This window comes from Chenopodium album, chromosome 5 (genome assembly GCF_948465745.1).
Source record: "Chenopodium album chromosome 5, dcCheAlbu1.1, whole genome shotgun sequence".
In the NCBI taxonomy this organism is placed as follows: Eukaryota; Viridiplantae; Streptophyta; class Magnoliopsida; order Caryophyllales; family Amaranthaceae; genus Chenopodium; species Chenopodium album.
The window spans coordinates 7942921-7965909 of NC_137838.1; the positions used below are offsets into that span (position 1 = coordinate 7942921).

The following is a 22989-nucleotide window of genomic DNA, read 5'->3' on the forward strand; positions in this document are numbered from 1 at the left end:
AAATGGAAAATGGAAGAAGGGAGTTAAGCTAAGCTTTTCATTACTTGGACATTCATAATTACAATTTTAAGCAAGGTAATTAAGAGGTGATTAGAATATTGTTGTTAAGTGAGCCGGAAGATTATAACTAGTGATCAATCTTATGTCAAGTATGTTTGTACTATGCTTAGAGTGAATTGCAAAAGATCCTTTGTTTATTGCTGCAAGGCACTCCAACAGGCAGGCAACAACAACCCTTAAATTCCTTTCAAATCAAATCATTCTTTTTCAATTTCTTTGTGCTTGTTTAGTAAATTAGATCTACTTAATTGGTGTTTAATCGTGCTAATTTAGGTGATAATACTCGATCAGGATCCATTTCAGGGAGATGGAGTCTAGCCTATCTTACAAGCTTACATGACATTCATTACAAGGAACTGTTTGAGTCTTTATAACTTTTATGAAGACAACGGAGGAAGTAATTTTGAAGAGATGGTAATATATATAGATATAGATATGTTGTTACTTGTTAGAGATGATGTTTATGGTTCAATTGAAACTTCTATGGTAACACCACAATACAACTATTATTTAGATGCACGCACGCAGGGTTTTTTTGATTAAGATACGAGAATAAAACCAACAACATTATATCTAGGCGAAAATATATAATGTATGTATGGTTGAATTCATGAATTGTCATTACCTATACCCCATAATATAGGAATTCATGTAACAAGTTTAAGTGGACTACACACTTGAGTTTTAATTTGAAATTAACATGAACCACCCTAAGTTTACTTGAAGTATAAAAATTGACATTACTCTATATAGCAAATTAGATTGGCAGACAAAATATTTTGGACATAAAAAGTGATGCTTCGTTTTGTTGTTTGGTTGAGTTATTGTTGGAAACATCTTCTAATTTGATGACTAGACTTCCATATTTTTAAGCCACCTCACATAAATATACATTAGCTTTCGTCAACAAAATCAGATATTGTTGCTAAATTTCTTTTCCTTTTTTGGCAACTGTTTGGTTGAGTCTTATTGCCTATTTCTAGAATGTTATGTTGATCATATATTATATCTTAATTAAAACAATATTTATGGCTGAAAGTGGAAATACGTATTCTATGCGCAAGATGCCAAGCCTAAGATCTATATGCCCTAATAAATTATATTATTAATGTTGTAGATTATATATAATTATAATATTTATATATATAGGTTTATGTAGATGAATAATTATGTGTCTATATGTTTGATGATTGAATGGAGGGCCAACAGATAAGTAGGTCAAATAATTGTATTAATTACTTTGGTTCACAATTTTGTCCTTAGCTCATGTTTTTGGGCTAGCATGTTTACCTAATATATAGTATATTTTTTTTAATTAATTAGGTGTATATAAATATCAAATTTTGTCACATACTTTCAAATGAGGAGATTTTTATCATATATGTATTGTTTTTATATATGTGCATTGGTAAGAGTCCAAGACATTGTTAACATGCATGAAGCATGAATTCAAACAAGTTACTTACGTAGTGATGTACCACCAATCTAAGATTGTGCACCATACATTGTCTAGTGACTTTAATAGCTTGTCACCAATTGAACCTCCTGTTTGGTACCCATGGTCTTGGTACGACCCTCGTTCCTACAAGCTTCCGGTAGGATTTTGTCACAATGTCAAGTTCGTGGTTTTTTTTTAATACGTTGATAAGTGCATCTCTAAGGGTTGTAGGCTTGTAGCAAAATGAGAGTAGACTTGCATCATAGTAAATATATATAAAAAGTACTAAATGTTGAGCTAAATGACCGGATAATGTAGTTTATATGATAATTAAGTGAAAAGTTACCTGTTTAGTTTGAGGGTCTCACCATTGAAAATTAGCCAAAATGAAGGAATTATTAAAGGCTTTAATTTGAAACTCGATCACTAATGATAATGAATTACTTACCTCCGATATAAGAAAAGTTTGTTTTTTCATGATGAGATTTATTTTAGTGATCAAAAGGATCGATTTTGATAATAGCTAAACTATTCTCGATCACCATTTTTAATTCTTTGATCGATGGAAATTCCATTTTGAATCGGGATAAAGGCGGAAACATGAAATTTATGCATTAATAATACATAAATTTGAACCAAATTCATACTAAAAGAAAGTTCTTCCTTCGTTTTGATCCAATAAGTGTATAATGTGTTGTTTTTATGTTGGTCACATATAATTATTAAGTTATTAACAATTTAACCCTAGCTAGGGTACGCTGGATGTAGGCCAAGTGCTCAGCAACAGATTTGGAATTTGGATTAATGAATAATTTAGAGATAGATTATAGTATTAGTTTGGAATTCTGACAAGATAAGTATGGTTTAAATTATTAAGTACTCACATGCTTATTTTGATAACCCAAAAATAGATGATTAAATGATTAACTAAAAGTGAGCAATGAACCTTGACTTTAAATGAAATTAAGTTGCTCCTCAAACTTGCAAACTTGTAAGATTGTTAATATCTCCTCTTCTCCAACATAAGTTGATTCAACACTCAAAGATCATAGGTCATCTTATAAACTAATTACTCTTTTCAAAGTAAATTAAGATTATAACTAGCTTATCATTTGTTTTGAGCTACTTTATTTTGTCCTTTCTTGATAGTTCACTGCACACAATTAATGATGCCAATGGAAGAACTAATAGAGGCTCGTTTAACTTCAACTCTTAATGAGGTCTTGACATAGTGATTAAGATTAATGGTGGCTTGTGTATGCATTTATAATAATGCAATTTGAAGTACGTTACAGATAAAGATATCTATAAATTTCCCTTTAGATTAAAGTATCTATCACATTCAATTCAAATCTACACTATTTTAATAATAATAGGGTTTTAATTGCATTTAATTTAACAACTAGCGAAATTGTCCGAATACATACATGAAAGTACATTCATCATTAGTGACATACTAATTTGTATACTCGTGTATTGAATGAATATCTTGGTCTGAATCATAACACGTCGTTAATATAGTGCAATATTTCTAGAACGGACGGAGTATTTAGCAATATGTTGTGATTATGTGAACTTCAAAGGGCAAACAAATTAATGGCATAAAAGCATGGAGAAAACAAGGGCAACATGCATATTGACAAAGAATAATTTAGGTGGTAGTTGAACTTATGCTACAAGTCATCATGCATGGCACATCACAGGTTCTTATTATTCACAACGTACAGTAGCTATCATAATTCTACTGCTAATAAATGATACAAAACTTTATCATTAAAAAGATAATTTTATGTTCGTGTCTACTGTGTCTATACTGCTCATCATTGTTGCAACTATCAATATTACGTAATTCTTGTAGATTGAGATTCTTATTCGTTCTTTTTTTTTTTTTCTTTTTCGCAATTTTTAATATAGATTGAGTACATAATTTGAACATAAATATCTTTCAAGTTTCAATACTTAATTCCTATTATAATTACTTAATTAGTACTGCTTCTGTCCCTATATTTTTTTGCCTTATTTGACTTTTTACGGTTTATAATACTACGCATCTTATAACGTTTATGATTTCATTTTCTATGCACGTAAAAATTATAAAAATTTAATAAAATATATAATGAGATAAATCCAATAAAATCTCACTTGACTATATATTATCTCTCGTAGATTATTAAAGGAGATTTATGGTCAGTGTTTTCAGAGTTTAACTCAATTATTTGCAATGGGGCAAAAAAGCAGTGACTAAGCGAGGCTGCGAGGGAGTGTTTTAAGGAAAATATTTTTCTATATACAATTCTTAGGAAATGGCCATAAGCTGTTTGTTTTTTTTTTTTTTTTTTTTTGAAATATGTTTGGTTCTCTTCTCTTAAAGGAATATGTAATTTAAAAGAAATTTGGGTGACCAAAGCGGAGGTGGGTTCCCATGCCTTGAATTTAATTCCTCCCCTTTTACTTTTTTTAACATTCTTAGGATTGGGGTGTCAATTCGGATAATCAGATCAAGTCTGATATGGTCGGGTCGGATCAGGTAAATTTTTAAAGTTAAATCATACTAAATTGTTATGTTCACGCGAGTCTAAATCTGAATCGAATATTTTTCGGATCGGGTCGGATCAGGTGTGCTTTTGACACCTCGTTAGGAGTACATATTTCATCCCATTTATGAGCTTAAAAAGTCAGGGGAAATGGTAACTTAAAAATTCACACACCTAAATATTATGGTTGGAAGGATTTAATCTTAAACTTGTGATTTTAAGGTCATAAAGATGAATTTCTCACCAATTATATGGATCTAATATACTACCTCCGGTCCAAATTACTCGCAACTTTGGGGTATTATTTGTGAGATATAAAATATTCCAAAGTTGCAAGTAATTTGGACCGGAGGTAGTACATAAGTTTTTCTTTTTATGCATCAACAAGAATTCACAAATCAAAGTCAATGAACCTTAATATAAAAAAATGGGTATAGGGCAAACAAAGTGGAATTACATTACAATTAGCATCATTTAAAGTTTTTAATCAATCTATAAAAAAAAAAAAAAAAGGTATTATAATTAGAGTTGTTCATCGGTCCCAGACCGGATCGACCCGGATAAGACAGAAGACTGAAAATTAGAATTTTAAGAACCGAAGACCGGACCGATTAAGTTAGGACCGAACCCGGACCGAACCGAAAGAATCGGTCCAAAACCCGAACCGGACCGTTTTGGACCGATTTAAGAATTTTTTTAAAAAGAATATTAATTTTTAATATAGTCAAGGAAAACACAAAAAAAATATTGGAAAAACTATTTTGTAACGGCATTTTTGCGTCTTTTTTTGTATGTTTAGTGCAAAAAAACTTATAAAGTTAAAGTTTTCTAAGCTTATTAAGGATAATTTTAAACGTTATTTAAGGTTTCACACATATTTTTTATAAAAAAATCGGTCCGGTCCAAAACCGGTTTTTATAGGGTTTTGGACCGGACCGGACCGAAGCCCGGAAAAATGAATTTCAAGACCCGAAGACCGGACCGATTAATTCGGTCTGGTTCGGTCCGGGGTGGTCCGGCCCATTTTTCCGGTCCGAACCGATTTATGAACACCCGTAATTATAATTCAAAGTTGGGATTATTCTACTACCTCCGTTAACATTTACTTGCAACTTTGAGGTATTATTTGAGAGTCATAAAATACTCCAAAGTTGCAAGTAAATGTTAACAGAGGTAGTACAAAAATTAATGGAAGTTGGGATTATTTTTCTAATTTATATTTTATATATTAGTGAATTAATCAGTTAAAACTATTATGTGAATAGTGGAAAAAGTCAAACTGTAACACTTATTAAAACAAGGAGGGAGTATATGATGAGGAGAAAAAAAAAAAGCATGTGCAAATAGTATAATGTTGCAACTCTTAGAATTTTGTTAATTTTTTAAAATGATAATTATTGCAATATTTATAAGGAGTATACCACATCAAATAATTTTGTTTGATTTTTACCTTTTATTATTAAGAGTTGGACTCTTTTCACCTAAGCTAGTTGGACTTAGGGGTCGGATTTGGATCGGATTATGCAAAATCCGACTCCGACCCTACAAGATGTCGGATTTTTTATCCGCCTCCGACATCCGACTCCAATCGGACTTAAATTTCCATCCTCCGACTCCTCCCCGATCCGACTTTGACTCCAACTTTAAAAGTAATTTTGACCCAATTATCCATAGCAACCAATATATAATCAACTTTAAAGACCAATAAATTCATAAATTGAATGATAAAAAAAATTTCCTCCATTCTATTAATATTGCAACAATGAACTTTTTGCACTATTCATCACTCTTGTTTGACCATATAATATGAGTTATACGTTAGCAAAATATAGTCAAGTGAGATATTGTTGGATTCGTCTTATTAAATACTTTCACAATATCAAGTTTTTATGATTTTTACTCTTACACAGTAATAGATATTTAGCATATAAAATATGTTTTGGGTTGTGTAATTTCCTCCCTGTTGCGATATTAACAGAACGGAGGAAGTATATAAGTACATGAAAAAGTCGAAGTCGGATCGAATAAATCGGATTCTAAGTAGACTCCAACTCTGACCCTCTTTTGACTCGGAGTCGAATTCGGATAATTATTTCTTGGATTCGATTTGGATTTTATTTTTCGGATCGGATCGAATCGGACTAGGGCGGATTCAAGATAATCCCTGGTTGGACTCTTTTCACCTTATTAAAATAAAAAATTAAAAAGCATGCAAAATTTCAGAGAACAGTCTCAAAGGTCATCTCAATAAACTTGAAGTGAACTAAAGGAGTCGTCATTTTCAGAAACCTTTTACTTGTACAGAAGATTAAGAATTTTATTTATAATCATTCCCAATTAAAATTAATAAACAATTACCATTTTACCATTTTACCCTTGAAGTTTCTCGGCTATAAAGCATAAAAAAGGTGAGGGTACGAGATTTTCCCCCAAAAAAATTCCACCATTGGATTCTGATTTGACATAAAGGACTTTATTGGGCCCACTCACTCACGTGGTCCTTTGTCCTTAATGTCGGCCCAGTGGGCTCCTCTTAGCCTTAGCCTTTGGGCCCACATTCTGTCTTACCAATTTTCCTGCTAATTTTCAACAATTGCCACGTGGCATTACTGTCAATGTATCTATGTCACTTCAAAGTTGAGACTCTTGAGGAGTTGAAAGTGTGTGTGGTGTTTAGATCTCATGATTTTGTATAGTCTTAATCAATGTTTGTCACACTCAATATCTAATTTGCACTAATTATAAAGATCTTTATTAGATTATGCTTATTTAATCAATGAATTAGGCCATCATTTCGCTACCTTTATGATTTTGTTAAACAAAAATATAATTTCTGATATTTAAATCTCAGATATCTATACTAATATATTAAAAGACGTTTATAACAAAGTATATACGTCATGTAAACTTTTTCACTTACACCACGTCAGCTATTCAATCTCTCATTATGTCACATCACCATTCAATCAACCTTAATCAATATGTCACATCACAACTACTCCATATAAAACCATAAGAATAAGGAGATTTGAACATCCAACGTCTTGTAGAAAATGTGGTTATTTAACTATCTAAGTCAATTGATTAAATACGAAAAGCATACAATTTTTACTTATCATTAATTAAAGATGCTAGTGATTAAAATAATACATCGGCAACAATGAATATGATACGAGAAGTGTATATTGATGATGATTTTAAAAAAAATTATGAATTGAGAGTTAGGGTTTAGAAAGATTTAATTTAGAAAAAATAACATATCATTTACACTCAGTATACCATATAAAATAAGATGGCATACCATTTAAGACAAAAAATACTATGTTGACGTGAGAATGGAGGATTGGAAATCGAGACAAAATATAGTCTCGTGGGATGTTGTTCATTTTAAATTTTCAGGGTTAATAAGTTCAGATAAGTTTCTATAAGGGCTAATAAGTTCAGATAAGATATGTTCAGGAAAAATAAGTTTAGATAAGTTGTGATAAGGGTTAATAGAGTTACTCAAGTTTAATTTATAAATTAAAATAAGTTATAATAAGGGTTAGTAAATTCAGATAAGATCAGATAAGTAAATTCAGGTTAATAAAACGCACTGTAAAAATTCAAATGGATAAGAACCAACTTTTACAATGGGCCCAATATTGCCAAATAGTTATTCCTCCAATCTGTAAGGCACGGCACTCACATAAGTTATGTATTGTCATCTCGATTAACATTGGTCCAGTTTCATATTTCAATATTGGGTCACCTGGGTCATTGTGGTGTGTTTGGCCCAACAAAATGCTTTGATCTTACTCTGACATTACTTATTAACTTATTGTATATGCACTTCTGTGTTCTGTGTCGTTGTTTTGGTCCGTTATCATAATTGCTTCGATATTTTCATGTATAACCCACCCATGTTAACGCACAAGACTATGGAGAGTTGTGGTTAAACGTTAAAAAAAAAAATGCAATTAATAGATAGGTCAATTTTATGTAATACTTATCGTATGTTTGGTAGGCGAGAATAAAGATTTGGTTGTTAAGAAGTGAAATTGAGGTTTTGGGATTGAACAATAATGGCCGGAACATAGGGGGACTAACGGGAGCCTTAACACTCCCAAATTGAAGAGTGTGTTTTTGTTCTACTTCATATGAAAACAGAGAGAACAAAAGCTAATTGAATAGTTATATAACTAAATATGTAACATTTTTGTTTTTTTACTCTAATATCTTGTTGAAGAACCAACACTACAAGATGTTAAATTGATGTTTGAGGCCTAAAAACTTTATTGATAGACGGGTCTGGGTCACACCCGCCACGAGTGTCCACTTTATACGATTAAGGAGGTTCTATCTCAAAACCGTATGGCAATTAGGGGAGTAACCCTTTAGCCTAATAAAGTGGACATGACTATCTTCTTTCTTTAATGTGGGATACACATCCCAATACAAACTCTCACTTATACACTCAGTTAATGTGGGACAACACACAACTCATATGTGGGTTTTCTCATGGGCTCAACATTTATAAATATCATATACCTAGTATAATCTTATATTCTTCCTTAATGAACTGTTTAGTGATATTATTTCTCTTAAACAAGTATTGAGATCATATTATTTTAATGGTAAAGAGGACATTTAAAAATGAGGAGGAAGGGTAAGAGATCACACCCAAATATTACAATCGAAAAGTTTTGACTTTCTATTCTTAAGGATATAAGGTGAATTTCCAACCTATTATACCCAGGACCTGTTCTTTCTAACGTAATTTCAGTTTATTTTAAGGAACATTTGCAAATTGCAGCTATTTAAAGTTCGTATTTTGCAAATTGCAGCCATTTAAATTTTATTTTTTTTTTGCAAATTGCAGCCCAAAAGTTCGTATAAATTGTAAATTGCAGCCCAATTCAACTTTTTCATCGTTTTACAAGTTGAAAAATCTTCGATTAAGGTTTTAGGGGCCATTTTAGCCCTTAGGGGCCCGAATTGAGCTCGGAATTAGCAAAAAAAATAACGCAAGTATCTCGTTTTGCGTAACAAAAGTGTATCGATTATTGGGAAACTGTAAATATGAGACACTTACGTTATTTTTTTGCTAATTCCGAGCTCAATTCGGGTCCCTAAGGCCTAAAATGACCCCTAAAACCTTAACCGAAGATTTTTCAACATGTAAACCGATGAAAAAATTGAAGCGGACTGCAATTTACAATTTATACGAACTTTTGGGCTACAATTTGCAAAAAAAAATTTAAATGGGTGCAATTTGAAAAATACAAACTTTAAATGGCTGCAATTTGCAAATTTTCCTTATTTTAATTCCTAATTTCTTTCACTCATAAACAATTTAATTTATTTCAGCTCAATTCAGTAAATTAGAACAGGCCATAAGTTTTATTTGACATTAAGCAATTGATAAGAATATAAATAAATATATATATATATATATATATATATCTAGTAAGCTTTGTTTGGTACACCCTTCGTCCCTAAGTTTTTACCATATTGTGTAGATATGGACCAGATTTTAAAATCAGATTTTAAAATCTTTTCCCTTAAAATAATCAAAATCTATTTAAAAATAATATAGTTATATGAGATATTGTTAGATTCGTCTCATTGTATATTTTTTTTTAATATTTATTATTATAACTTCTGCACGTGTTAAAAATCGCAAAAAAAAAATCAAATGAGACAAAATTTTCGAAATAAAGGAAGTAATACAAATTTTTGTATGTGGCTGGCGTGTGGCCAGCCACAATTTTTATTTTTTATTATTTTTTTAAAAATACCACAACTCTTCTTTCTCCTTTTTTCTTAGCTTCTTCTCCAAGCCAAATCACACATCACTAACAACCATATCTCTACTCCACACTTTTCACCATATCTCTACTCTACCCATTTTCTCTCTCCTCTTTGCTAAATTGCTCTAATTAAAGCCCGAAATTGTAGAAATTGGGTGTCAAATTGTTGTGAAAAATTGTAATTAATTATCCTTAAGATCATGAACAACATTTGAAGTAGTGAAATTGATGAGAACCAAAGAAATTTGAGCTCCTTTTCTTCGTGGAATCTCAAATCGAACATTCTACGTCAAAAATTGTAGGGTGTTACTAGTTTGGTCAGGGGTTACTTGTAGGGTGTTACTGGTTTGGTCAGGGGTTACATGTAGGGTTGGTCAGGGGTTACTTGTTGGGTGTTACTGGTTTTGGTCAGGGGTTAGGTTACTTGTAGGGTGTTACTGATTTGGTCAGGGGTTACTTGTAGGGTGTTACTGGTTTTGGTTGGGGGTTACTTGTAGGGTGTTACTGGTTTTGGTCGGGGGTTACTTGTAGGGTGTTACTGGTTTTGGTCGGGGGTTACTTGTAGGGTGTTACTGGTTTGGTATGGGGCCTACAAGCAACCCCTTTTTTTTTTTTTTTTGAAACCAACCTACAAGCAACCCTTGAATAAGTAACAAGTAACCATTGAATAAATAATTCATACAAGTAACCTTTGAAGTAACTCATATAAGTAACCCTTGAATTAACCCATACAAGTAACCCCTAAAAAAAAAAGTACCCTTCAAAAAAAATATAAGTAACTCCCGAAAAAAAAAAATACAAGTAACCCCTGAAAATACAAGTAACCCTTGAATAAATAATCCATACAATTAACCCCTAAAAAAAATACAAGTAACTCCTGAAAAAAAAAAAAAAAAATACAAGTAACCCCTGAAAATAAAAAATACAAGTAACTCCTGAAAAAAAAAATACAAGTAACTTCTGAAAAAAAAAAATACAAGTAACCCCTGAAAAAAAAATTACAAGTAACTCTTGAAAAAAAATACAAGTAACCCCTGAAAAATACAAGTAACACTAACAAAACCAGTAACCCCGTTATGCGCGCGTCAGAATTCGTTATTTTTACTGACTTGGCAGCAGGCCACATCGTGTGGCCTGCTGCACCAAAAAAGCTCTGTTTGTAAGCAATTGAAACAAATACAACGGAAATATATCCACTTCTCTTACTTTTTCTACAGTTATTTTGATAAAGAATACTCCGTATACAATTGGACATATTTTAATTTTTAAGAATAAAAATAATATAGGGGTCATTTGGTTCATTATAGGGAAATGTTAATTACTTAATTCTCATAAAATTTCGATTTTGTAGGAAATAAATTTCATTGTCAAAATTATGAAAATTCAACAAAATTTGTTTGGTTAAAAATGTAAGTAAATTCCAATGAGAATTTTAACTTACTAAAAAGAGTAAGATAAGTAAATACGAATAATTCATTTTTTTTTTTATGTCAACCAAACAAGAGGTTGATAATAAAACTCGTGAGAATTTTGAATACCCACAAATATTTATGTATTTAGAATCTATTCTCTTCAGCTTAATTTCACTTCAGTTCAGTTCAACTCCTAATGGCATCAGTCCGGTAACCGTGAGCTAATTTTTCGATTCCTCTAGTTACAACTAGTTGGATATTTTGTTCTCTCATAAATAATCCATTTAAACTCTATTTAGTTTAGTTCAGTTTAATTTAGCTCCAATCATTTCAGTTTAGTTTGGTTCACTTCAGCTCAATTCAGTAAATCAGAATAAGCCTTAGGGCATGTTCACATTTACTAAACTGAGCTGAGCTGAAATGAACTGATTGGAGTTGAGAGCCTGTTCTTATTGACTGAACTCAGCTGAACTGAACTGAACTGAGCTGAGCTGAGCTGAACTGAACTGAACTGAAATGAATATTTTATAAGAGAAGGAAATCAGGAGCTGAACTGAACTGAACTGAGCTGAATTGAACTGAATTTCAACGTATGAGAACATGCCCTGAATTTAATTGATTGGAGCTGAAATTAAGATGAAGTGAACATGCCCTTCTGATTTACTGAACTGAGTTGAACTGAACTTATTAAAGCTGAACTGAACTTATTGAAACTAAACAAAGTGAAATTAATTGAAAAATTTATAAGAGTAAGAAATTAAGAACTGAATCGAGCTGAATTAAACTAAAATTATTAAAACTAAATTCAACTAAAAATAAGACTAAGATAATAGACTCTTAGCCAAACAACAATACCAAATCATCACCTCCAAAAAATTGTCGGTTATAGTTAAAAATGAAAAAAGTGTCGGTATTAAATGTCAGCATCAAAAAAGGGAGAGGAGAAAAAGCAACAAGTAGTGCTCGTATTAACCAAGGAAATTCGACCATGACGCGTTATTAATAATGGATCTATACCCAAATTTATAATCTTCGTACAATATTCTAATTTTTTATTACGAGTATAATAATTTAAAGTGGGAAATTAACGGAATTTGGCGACTGAAATCTGACATTAAATATTGCATTATATACCAACAAAAAAATAAAATAAAAAAGTGACATAATAAATAAATAAATACATAATGGTGTTATCTTTAAAAGAGTAGACTCTTAACTCACTATAGAGTGAGATCCACTTGCCCCTTTCGATTTTGACAACTTGTCATGGCCCGCGTCGGCAACCTTTTATACACTCTGTTTCCATAGTTTACTGTATTAATCATCCATTTGACAGGATTATAACAAATACTCGCAAGATTATATTTTTGAAGGTTGAAGAAAAAAATTAAAGTATATTATCTTCTTCTCCTTTGCTTTTTTTACATTGTTTTCCTGATTTACTAATCTTTCATTTCAAACGAGTCTACGTAATTATTATTTTTTTTAATGTATAATTGTAGGTTAATTTAGGTTATGTAAACCGTGTAAAAAATTTCAAAAAAACACTTTAAAAAAAAGTATTTGTATTTTTTTTGTAAAATTCTCAATTGGAAATTACGGTAAGATAGCTTATTTATACAAGAATACAACTCTAAGCCAAGCTAATTGAATTTTCTAGCTCCAATGGTCAAGCTAGTAGCTAGAGAATTATTGAAATTACAAGCAACTCCCTAATTGCAAGCAACTCCCTAATTACAACCATTGGAGTTGCTCTAATCCTCACGTCGCGTATTCAACATTTTTAGTACTTTTTTTTTTTTGCTAAAATGGCATGATAAATACCAATTCAGTTCAGTTCAGTTCAGTTCAATTCAGTTCAGTTCAGTTCGGCTCCTAATTTCCTTCTCTTATAAAATATTCATTTCACTTCAGTTCAGTTCAGCTCAATTCAGTTCAGTTCAGTCAATGAGAACAGACCCTAAATTTGTAATGCTTGTAGTCTATCCATTGCTATTCAATTCATTTATTATATTTTTAGTTTAATATTGACTATTTCGTATAAATATATCAATACACGCAATATTTGAAGAATTAATCTTGCTTGAATTATAATTAAGGGTTGTTCTCTTCAACTTATTTTAGTTCAATTCAGCTCCAATTAGTTCAGTTCAATTTTTAATTTCCTTCTCTCATAAAATATTCAGCTCAGTTTAGCTCCAATCAGATCCATTTAGTAAATTAGAACAAACCCTTATATTTGTAAAACGTATATTCTATATTCACTCACTAGTCGACACACATAACACATCTACGCACATTCATTTATTAATCCATAAATCAAGACAATTATTTTTAACTCACATATAAAGTACTTCGTATAAGCTATTGGAATAGGCGAATTGGCAATATAAACTCCTTGTCGTAAAGTACCATCAAAATATCACACTCCTATACAAGTAATACAACAATCTCAAATTCTCAAAATTTGTAGTTATTCACTTATTCACCAACTTGACGTGCAACAATTAAATGGTTGACACTAAGTAAACAGCAAGTCAGAAATATGATACGATTGATACCCTTTGACGCTGATAAGCTATATAATAAATGAACAAAATTATTTACTCCGCATTTAAGTTTATATAATTATTAATGGAATTTATTTTACTCATATTTAGTTTTTCTGTTTTTAAATACTTGTCACATTTTTTTTTCGCTTGTCGATGCATGATTTTAATCGTTAATACTCCGTATCTTTTACTCAAATATGTAAAAATTATAAACATTTGATATTAAAATAGTACATACTTCCTCTGTTCTGTTAGTATTGCAACAAGGAGGAAATTACGCATCCCAAAACACATTTTATATGCTAAATATCTATAATTGTGTAAGAGTAAAAATTATAAAAAGTTGATATTGTGAAAGTATTATATGAGACGAATCCAACAAGATCCCACTTGACTATATTTTGCTTAACGTATAACTCATATTATATGGTCAAACAAGAGTGATGAATAGTGCAAAAAGTCCATTGTTGCAATGTTAGTAGAACGGAGGAAGTACAAAGCAAGACGAATCTAACAAGATATATTTTTACTTAGGTATAAATCATCAAATCTAGTCAAATTGAGCCATATAAATAATGAAAAAGTCAAACTATTACAACTACGGAATATAAAAAAACTGAGGAAGTAATTATTTAACGACCTTGACCTAATATCCGGTTAACACTCCCCTATCTGAATTGAGATCTAAATTCCATACTTTTCATTTTTTAATTAAATAAAATATTAATAAAAACAAATTAAAATAAATATTAAAATTTCCATTTTTAGATCCTTATTCTCTCACTCTCACACTCTCTGTCACACACACTTCCATACACATTTCCTTCTTCTTTCTCTCTCCTCTTTTCTTTTTGTTTGCCTATTTCTTCAATCAAATCTAGGGTTCTAATCCCCAATTTTTCATCCCTCAATCTCCATTCTTCGATCGATTTTTCAATTCCAGATCCACCGGTAATTCATTTCTCTTTAATATTTTCGTTGCTTTACGATTGATTTTGTTTGTCATTGCTGAAGATCTTAAGATCTGATTTTGATTGATTTATTGCCGGCTTTACGATTTTTGAATGTCGGTTTGATTTGAAAGTGTTGTTTATTTGTGCTAGATCTGGAATTACGAGGTTGATTGATTAGTTTATTGATTAATTTATGTGATTAATTAATTAATTGATATTGAGATGTTGTTATTGAATGATTGGATCTCATGATAATATAAATGTTTTTAATAATGTGTTATTTTAATGCTATTTATTCGATTTTGAGGTGAAATAATGGTGAGGAAATGCATAACAATGCTAAGGAATGTAAGATTCTGTCAATAGGGAAGGTTACTATAATAGGAAAGTCATGCTCTTTCTGTGAATAGTGATGGTATTCTTAATTTTGGTATGTTGGGTGTTTTTATCTTTTTGTGGGATCATGTGAAATATAGATATGTTAGCTAGGCCCACACCTGGATTTTACTCTCAAATTTAGGAGAGCTTAATTACACATGTTTATGGTATTACTAGCTGTGATTTACGAAACAAACCGTAAAAGATTTCAACTTGTATAGGATCCTAATGGTGTGGTTTTGGTGACCTGATGCAGCTCATTTTTGTAGCCAATTTGTTTTGTTAGGAATCATAAGTACTTTTGGAGTATGTGTGGATCAAGCAATTTGTATCCGTCAATTACCTCAAGTGTGTTAGGAAGTATGATCGGTATTGTGTAAATGATGAATTGGAAGCGTTTCTTTGTGAGTGTCGTTATTGGATTATGTTGCATCGTCTGATTAGATTTTAGTACTTCGGTGATTTTATGTGTATGGAGGAAGGTAAACTGATTGCAAAACAGTAGAGAAACTTCATCAGTTTTGCTGATCCATCACGTTAACCCCTAGAAACATTAGATGCATACTCTAAAATGGCAGAGAGGCTATAGTTGATGCAAGCACATATTTAAATGATGAGAATAATGCCACTTTTATCTTCAGTTTCTCTTGTCACACCTTAACTTGTTTCTACTCTTCTACTTTTCTTGTATATGTGAAGGCTGATCATGCTTGTGTTTTGCGTACAGGAAAAATAATAATAGAGGATTCGGTCATGATCGTCTGATTTAAACAGTTAAAGTGGAATAATCTTACCTGAAAAATACTTGGTGGTAAGATGAGAGGGAGATCTGATGAAGTACAAAAGAAGCGCTTGGTCACTGCTTTAGTGGGTGCAGCAGTTGTCCTTTGTTTTCTGTATGTATACCAGGGATCTATTTTTGGTTCACAAAGTAGTGGTGCAACAGCGTTAGAGTATGGAAGCAAATCTTTGAGAAAATTGGGTTGGGGCGGGGATGAAGATGCAGATGATATCTCCTCCAAGTTTTCCCTGGACGATGCAGATGATGGTATTATGGTTAAAAGCTTCCCTGTAAGTGTCTTTACCCCTATCATGTGCTGTCAATATCTAAAAGATAGTTTACATAATTAAATGCTAAATCTATGTTACTCAGACTCTTCATTTCACTCCAATTGACCAATTCCTTTTGCTAGATAGCCTCACTCTGCATAGGATGTTATAACACTTAACCTTTGGATTCTTTAAAGGGCATGTTTTCATAAAATTGTAGTTGTGTACATGTGATGTCTACCACAGTCAAGTCTGAGTAACACAGGTTGAAAAAGAAACCTTTAGAGTTTGTACACTACTTGACTTTGTTTGCTTCTAATCTTTAAGGTCTGTGATGATCGGCATTCGGAATTGATTCCATGTCTAGACAGACATCTGATATACCAATTGAGATTGAAGTTGGACTTATCTTTGATGGAACACTATGAAAGGCATTGCCCTCCTCCAGAAAGGCGCTTCAATTGTTTGATTCCTCCGCCTCATGGGTACAAAGTGAGGATTGCGCTATTATCTTTATTTTGAGATAGTATATTTGTAGCTCTTTCTGGAAACTGTATTTATATAGCTACTCTAACTATGTAGGTCCCGATCAAGTGGCCTAAAAGTAGAGATGAAGTGTGGAAAGCTAATATACCTCACACTCACCTTGCTCATGAGAAGTCTGATCAAAATTGGATGGTTGTTAAAGGTGAAAAAATTGTATTTCCTGGTGGAGGTACTCACTTTCATTATGGTGCTGGAAAGTACATTGCTGCAATGGCCAATGTAAGCCCCTTCATTTGTGAATAGCATTTCTTATTTTTCTTTGGTCTTGTGCATTTATATATGGAGTTGAGGGTGTTCTAAGTTCATCTTAATATTGGAGCATAATCAGTCTTGGTTACTGTTTGTGGATGTATGTGTAATCTTTCATTTTCTTCAATAGCTCTGTAAGGCTTATGTTAGACGAAGTTTGTGAGTTTTTTCAATTATATATGTATGGAGAAAGCTGCTTAATTCATGGATGAATTATAATATTTAAGCCATGGTTTTGGCAACAGCTAAGTTCACCTTATCTGTTAACTTCATGGTTGAATCAGAATATTGGGTTTAATACCCGTGTTCACACATCTAGAATAGGCCTACAGTGTTTACCGAATGACTGAATGGAATTTTTGAGTTTTAAATGTGAATGTGTTCTGTATTGGCAGATGCTCAACTTTTCAAACAATGTCATTAACGATGAAGGCAGGCTGAGGACTGTTCTTGATGTGGGGTGTGGTGTTGCAAGTTTTGGAGGTTATCTTCTCTCATCTGATGTCATAACTATGTCCTTGGCACCAAATGATGTTCACCAGAACCAAATCCAGTTTGCTTTAGAGAGAGGAATTCCTGCCTATCTTGGCGTTTTAGGCACAAAGAGATTACCATATCCTAGCCGGTCGTTTGAACTTGCTCACTGCTCTCGATGTAGAATTGATTGGCTTCAAAGGGACGGTATACTTCTTCTTGAATTAGATAGGGTGCTGAGACCAGGAGGCTATTTTGCTTACTCTTCTCCTGAAGCATATGCTCAGGACGAAGAGGATCTAAGGATATGGAGAGAGATGAGTGCTCTTGTGAAGCGGATGTGTTGGAAAATAGCTGCAAAAAAAAACCAAACTGTCATTTGGGTCAAGCCTTTGAACAATGACTGCTACTTGCAGAGACGTGCTGGTACTCAACCTCCCCTTTGCCGATCAGATGCTGACCCAGATGCTGTTTTAGGTGTGAATATGGAAGCATGTATCACACCATACTCCGATCGTAAGTATTTCTCATGCTCATCTTTCATACCTTGAGTCCTTGACCTTTGAGTAGTGAATGTCCGTGCTTGCTTTCTTTCTGGTGCTGCATTTTTTATTCTTCTGAAGCTACCTCGTGGAAGATGTCTTCATCACTTCAATAATTTTTCTTCCTTAATCTCGGAAGTGAATTTATTCTCCAAAGTACTATTTCTCATTGATAGTGATCGTACTGTCGTATACCCCCTTGTTTGCTAGAATATACAGTATTAAAGCTCACAAAACATCCTACTACATTGTCCTTTATATATGGTGAAGTGACGAATGAAAATGAATATAATTTTAATTTCTTCTCCACTCCTCAAAATTGTCTCTCCATAGCTTTGTCTATCCCATAAGTGTCTCGTTGGTCATTTGTTCAGTCAAGTTGTGTTCTTTTTTACTCTGCCTTATAATACCCTTTTGAATTCCTTGATTATAATTGCTCTTAGCTTGGAATGTCAAAGGCTCAAAGCCACTGCAAAGTGTTTCTTCATTTTATCTTAAGCACTCTGTGTTGGGTCCAGGGTGCAACCACTCTGTATTCCAAATAGCCAAACTAATTGCTCACTAAATTTTAGAGTGTAGCAATCCTTTCAATTTTCATAACATCTTTCAGACTATAGAAGGAACAAGAAAAGACAAAGCATTAGGCATCATTATTTTGTGCAGTAATTTCTTCAATTGCTTTCTCCTACTTTCATCTTGACCCCTGTTTATTTTTACTGCCTCACCCATTTCTATAAGAATGCTGAAACAGTAAAGAAAGAAGAAGACCTGAATGCTGCATAACTATCATTCTTTACTTCAGTTTGTGTATTGACTAGTTTTGAACCTCTTATCTGCTAGAATTTGCTTGAGCTTGGATTGGTTCATTCCCCTCTTACTTTTGGAATATTATTCTGGATATCTGTTTTTATGTTTCAATGGGGGATCTTATTATACTGTCCTGGGGTTTTTTTATGTGAAATAAATTTTCTGAATTTGCTTTGCTGCTTTACTAAGTTGAGTTTTTTTATTGATCTTTTGTAGATGATCACAAGGCTGGTGGAGGTGAGTTGGCACCCTGGCCTGCTAGATTGACTTCTCCTCCTCCCCGGCTTGCAGATTTTGGCTATTCAAATGACATGTTTGAAAAAGATACGGTATGTCAAACATCCTTGTCTCGCCATGCATCATAATTTTGAATCAAGATTCGAAGACAGTAATTGGAACAGATTAAATAACAGTTGTTCATCAACGGGATGTTTCTTTTCTGATACAGGATATGTGGGGTCGTAGAGTTGAGAATTACTGGAACCTTTTAAGTCCCAAGATCCAGTCTGATACTATAAGGAATGTGATGGATATGAAGGCACATTTAGGATCATTTGCTGCTGCTTTGAAGGATAAGGATGTCTGGGTAATGAATGTTGTTCCAGAAGATGGACGAAACACTCTTAAGGTTGTATATGATCGTGGTCTTATTGGGGCAGCTCACAACTGGTAAGCAAGCTTGCTAATTTGCTGTTATCCTTGCTTTTGTATATGATCTACTATCTTATTGGCCTAGCTTTTATCTTGAAACTCTGCTGATATGAGCTGATTATATGATAGAAATTAGCAAATCACTTAGTAAGCTGGAATTAGACCACTTACTTCATTGCAATAGAGTACTCGTAGTACTTTAATTTTGTGAACTCAAGAGTCCTGACACAAAGAATGCTTGTGTGGCCTCTAGTTCCAGTCTTCTAGAGGTTATTTTTGTCGAGTACTGCTAGGTTGTTGGGGGGAGAGAGAGTTGTTAAACACTACCCATATGTTGTGAATTTGTGATCTCTTTTGCGTTAGATTGCTTGAATTGAGTTTGGATTCGGAATATGCTTCTGCTGTTTGACCTCTAGGTATCCTATATTCTTGCACTTTTGCAAAAACTTTACCAGTTTCTTCTGGCTACCCTGGCTGCAAGACAATTTTTGACCATTTTACCTTGCTCCTCTGACCAATTTGACCATTTATATTTCCTTGAGAGGTTATGTAACCAGTGGCACATCCTCTAAAGTAAATTTTTCATTGCTCCAAATTTTGATTTTTTATCTGTACAGAGCGCTAGCTTGTGGAGGAGTGGTCACTTATTTTTCTTTGCCTTTATGTTAGGTGTGAGGCCTTCTCAACATATCCTAGGACTTATGATCTACTCCATGCCTGGAACATCATCTCTGACATCGAGAGGAAAAGCTGTAGCCCTGAGGATCTTCTACTTGAGATGGATCGAATTCTCAGGCCTACTGGTTTTATTATTTTCCGAGACAAACAGTCCGTAGTGGACTATGTAAAGAAATACATGTCAGCTTTGCATTGGGAGGCAGTTGCAACAAGCGATGCAAGTTCAGATTCAGATCAGGATGGGGATGAAGTTGTATTTATTGTTCAAAAGAAGCTTTGGCTCTCAAGTCGAAACTCCAGAGATGAAGAATAAGCAACTCCAAACACAAAGGTTCTGTTCTATGCGCTCCTAAATGTTTCATCCGCCCAGAATTGGAGGCCAATACTTAGCCATCAGTTCAGTTACATCCTGTAGAATTAACTTAAAATTATTTTATTGTATCCTGTAATCGGCCTTTTTGGTTAAGTTTTTTGGTTTACAATTTTTTTTCCCCTCTATTTTAGTTTTGAATGTATTACCACTTAGGTTTTAGTTGATTAGCCCATAGACAAGAAAGCATCTATAGGCTACGAGTATTTCTTATTGGTTTATTCCTCGATATATGTTTTGAGCTTACTTACATATACTTCGGCCATTCATTAGTAATTGTAACAAGACACTATACTGCTGAAGTACACAAGGGGATATAAATTTCATATACTACGTATTTGCTTAATAAGAATTTGTCATTATTGTATTTTTCTTTGTTGCAATGACCCACTTCCCATCATCTATCTCATTTCTTTGATTTCTGTTGCTACGAGGGAGCGAAAATTCTGGTTCTCATTGCATCGACGGCTCTTGCTTCTTTCTGTCGCTACGAGCCTACAAGGGAGCGAAAATCCTGGTTCTCATTGCATTGACGGCTCTTGATTTGTGGAGATGACGAATGAATCTTAACAAACTAAATCTTAACAGAAAAAAACGTTACTATAAATCCAAATTTTGGACCACTTCACAGCCTCTAGGCCAGGGCACATCACAAATTCAGTATGATGAATTGATGATTTAATGAAAATGGCACACAAAGTTTACATGCTCAACCTAACTTTAACGGAATTTGACTAAAGTTTAAGTTTCTTAATCTTGTTTTTCTATGGCACACAATATATGCATGCATAACCTAATTGTAATTGAAGTTGAGGCCAATTGAATTCATTACAAAAGGGTTATGAAATGTAGAGGATATTTGTAAATATAGCTTTGGGTAATTGTGGAGGACATTAAATAAAAAATTTTGTATAGAACATTCTTTTTAAGTTAATGAAGAAAGAGAGTAGACAAACATTTAAAGAAAAAAGATGCAAGATATAGTGATAATTTGAAACTATAGTCATCAAAGATTCGAAAATCCTCTATCTCACTTTTTGTGTACCATATGTATGCTACTTTTATACGAGAATTGATTACAACTATTCCATAACTTATACTCCGTAGTGTTAAGGTATATTTTAACTAGTTATGGATTTTTTTTCAAAATTTGTGCAAACATTAAAATTGCAAACTAAAAATTCTCTTGTACATTCAAAATGTATGTTCATGTGTGGTTGAGATGATGTGTGACGCGTTCATACATGACTTTCATTACAAACTGCTTTGTCATATTTGTCGCATGATATATTTATTTTTTACTTTATGATTATATCAAGAATATTGCATAGTCAAAGTAGACACATGTATACTTGTAGTCTCTCCGTCCTAGGAGTAGTAGTTTATTCAAAATCCTTCATCATCCTATAACTTACTTTCCTAATCTATATCTTCTAATCTTTTCTATGTGGATATGGAGAGGCCTACAAGTTTTGAAAATATACACCAACAATATTACAAACCACATATATGTATTTTTATTATTGTCATATACACAAATCACATAAATGTATATTTATATATTATATATATCACATACACATATACCTTTATTTTAAGGGAATACCTTAAAAATAATTAGTTGGAAGTGGTTACTTGATCATGAATGATTGCAACACATATGTTATCTAGTCTATAAATGTATCCTTAATTCTTAATTAATGTTAAATAAGTCCATGATTGATTGTAACGATAACAATAATTATTGCTAATCATGAATTAAACTAGTTAATAGTGTCAAATCCAACCTAATTAAAAAAAAGGATCTTGCTAACGAGCGCCTCGGGGCGTTAGATAAGGATAAATTATATTGGTTGAAATGACATTAAGTTAGGAATTCATGACAAAATCACGCGTCGTTCGGTGTAATTAATATTAATTTTACTCTAATATTTGCAATTTAATTCTCTTATCTAACGCCCCGGAGGCGTTCATTAGCTTTTGCTTTATGTAATAGCCTTCATATAACCATAGGTTTAAATTCTTTATAATATATAGGAAAATGGGGTCAGCCAAAGCAGTCTCTCATTATGGCTATAATTATTCTCACTTCTCACTATCAATTTGACAGGTAAGCACATGCAATGTCAATAAATCATTAATCACAATCTTAAATGCAAGAGTAAAGTAGACTTTTTTGTTTCTTGTTCTCATTAAAAACCTAAAGTATATAGATTAGCAATATAAAAACAATAGGTTATAAATAAATTAGGTTATTAGGGTCCATTTGATTAATTTGTTGGGCCATGTTTTTATCCTTAATTTAGTTTCTTCAATATATATGGCCATTGGTCGCTGTATCAAACTATCAATCAATTAGTTTTAACGAGAAGTTGTTGATTTTTTCCCATTCATGAAGACATATGGGACCTTAGTGTATATATGTACTGTAATATAATTGTCTTCAACCATGCATATTTTATGACATTTGTTTATTTTATTGATACAATTTGTTTATTTGAAA

At 32.6% G+C, this 22989-nt stretch overlaps 1 protein-coding gene across 1 annotated transcript; it reads left to right on the top strand.

Moving 5' to 3' along the window:
- The first annotated feature begins 14564 nt into the window (after window positions 1-14564).
- Window positions 14565-20853, top strand: LOC145631759 (putative methyltransferase PMT3). The gene is made up of 8 exons (XM_081683931.1): window positions 14565-14739; window positions 15847-16190; window positions 16497-16661; window positions 16752-16934; window positions 17360-17954; window positions 19004-19116; window positions 19236-19456; window positions 20108-20853. Exons 2-8 carry the CDS (start codon window positions 15936-15938, stop codon window positions 20427-20429), a joined length of 1854 nt encoding a protein of 617 aa, XP_081540057.1. The 5' UTR covers window positions 14565-14739; window positions 15847-15935; the 3' UTR covers window positions 20430-20853.
- Window positions 20854-22989: the final 2136 nt, after the last annotated feature.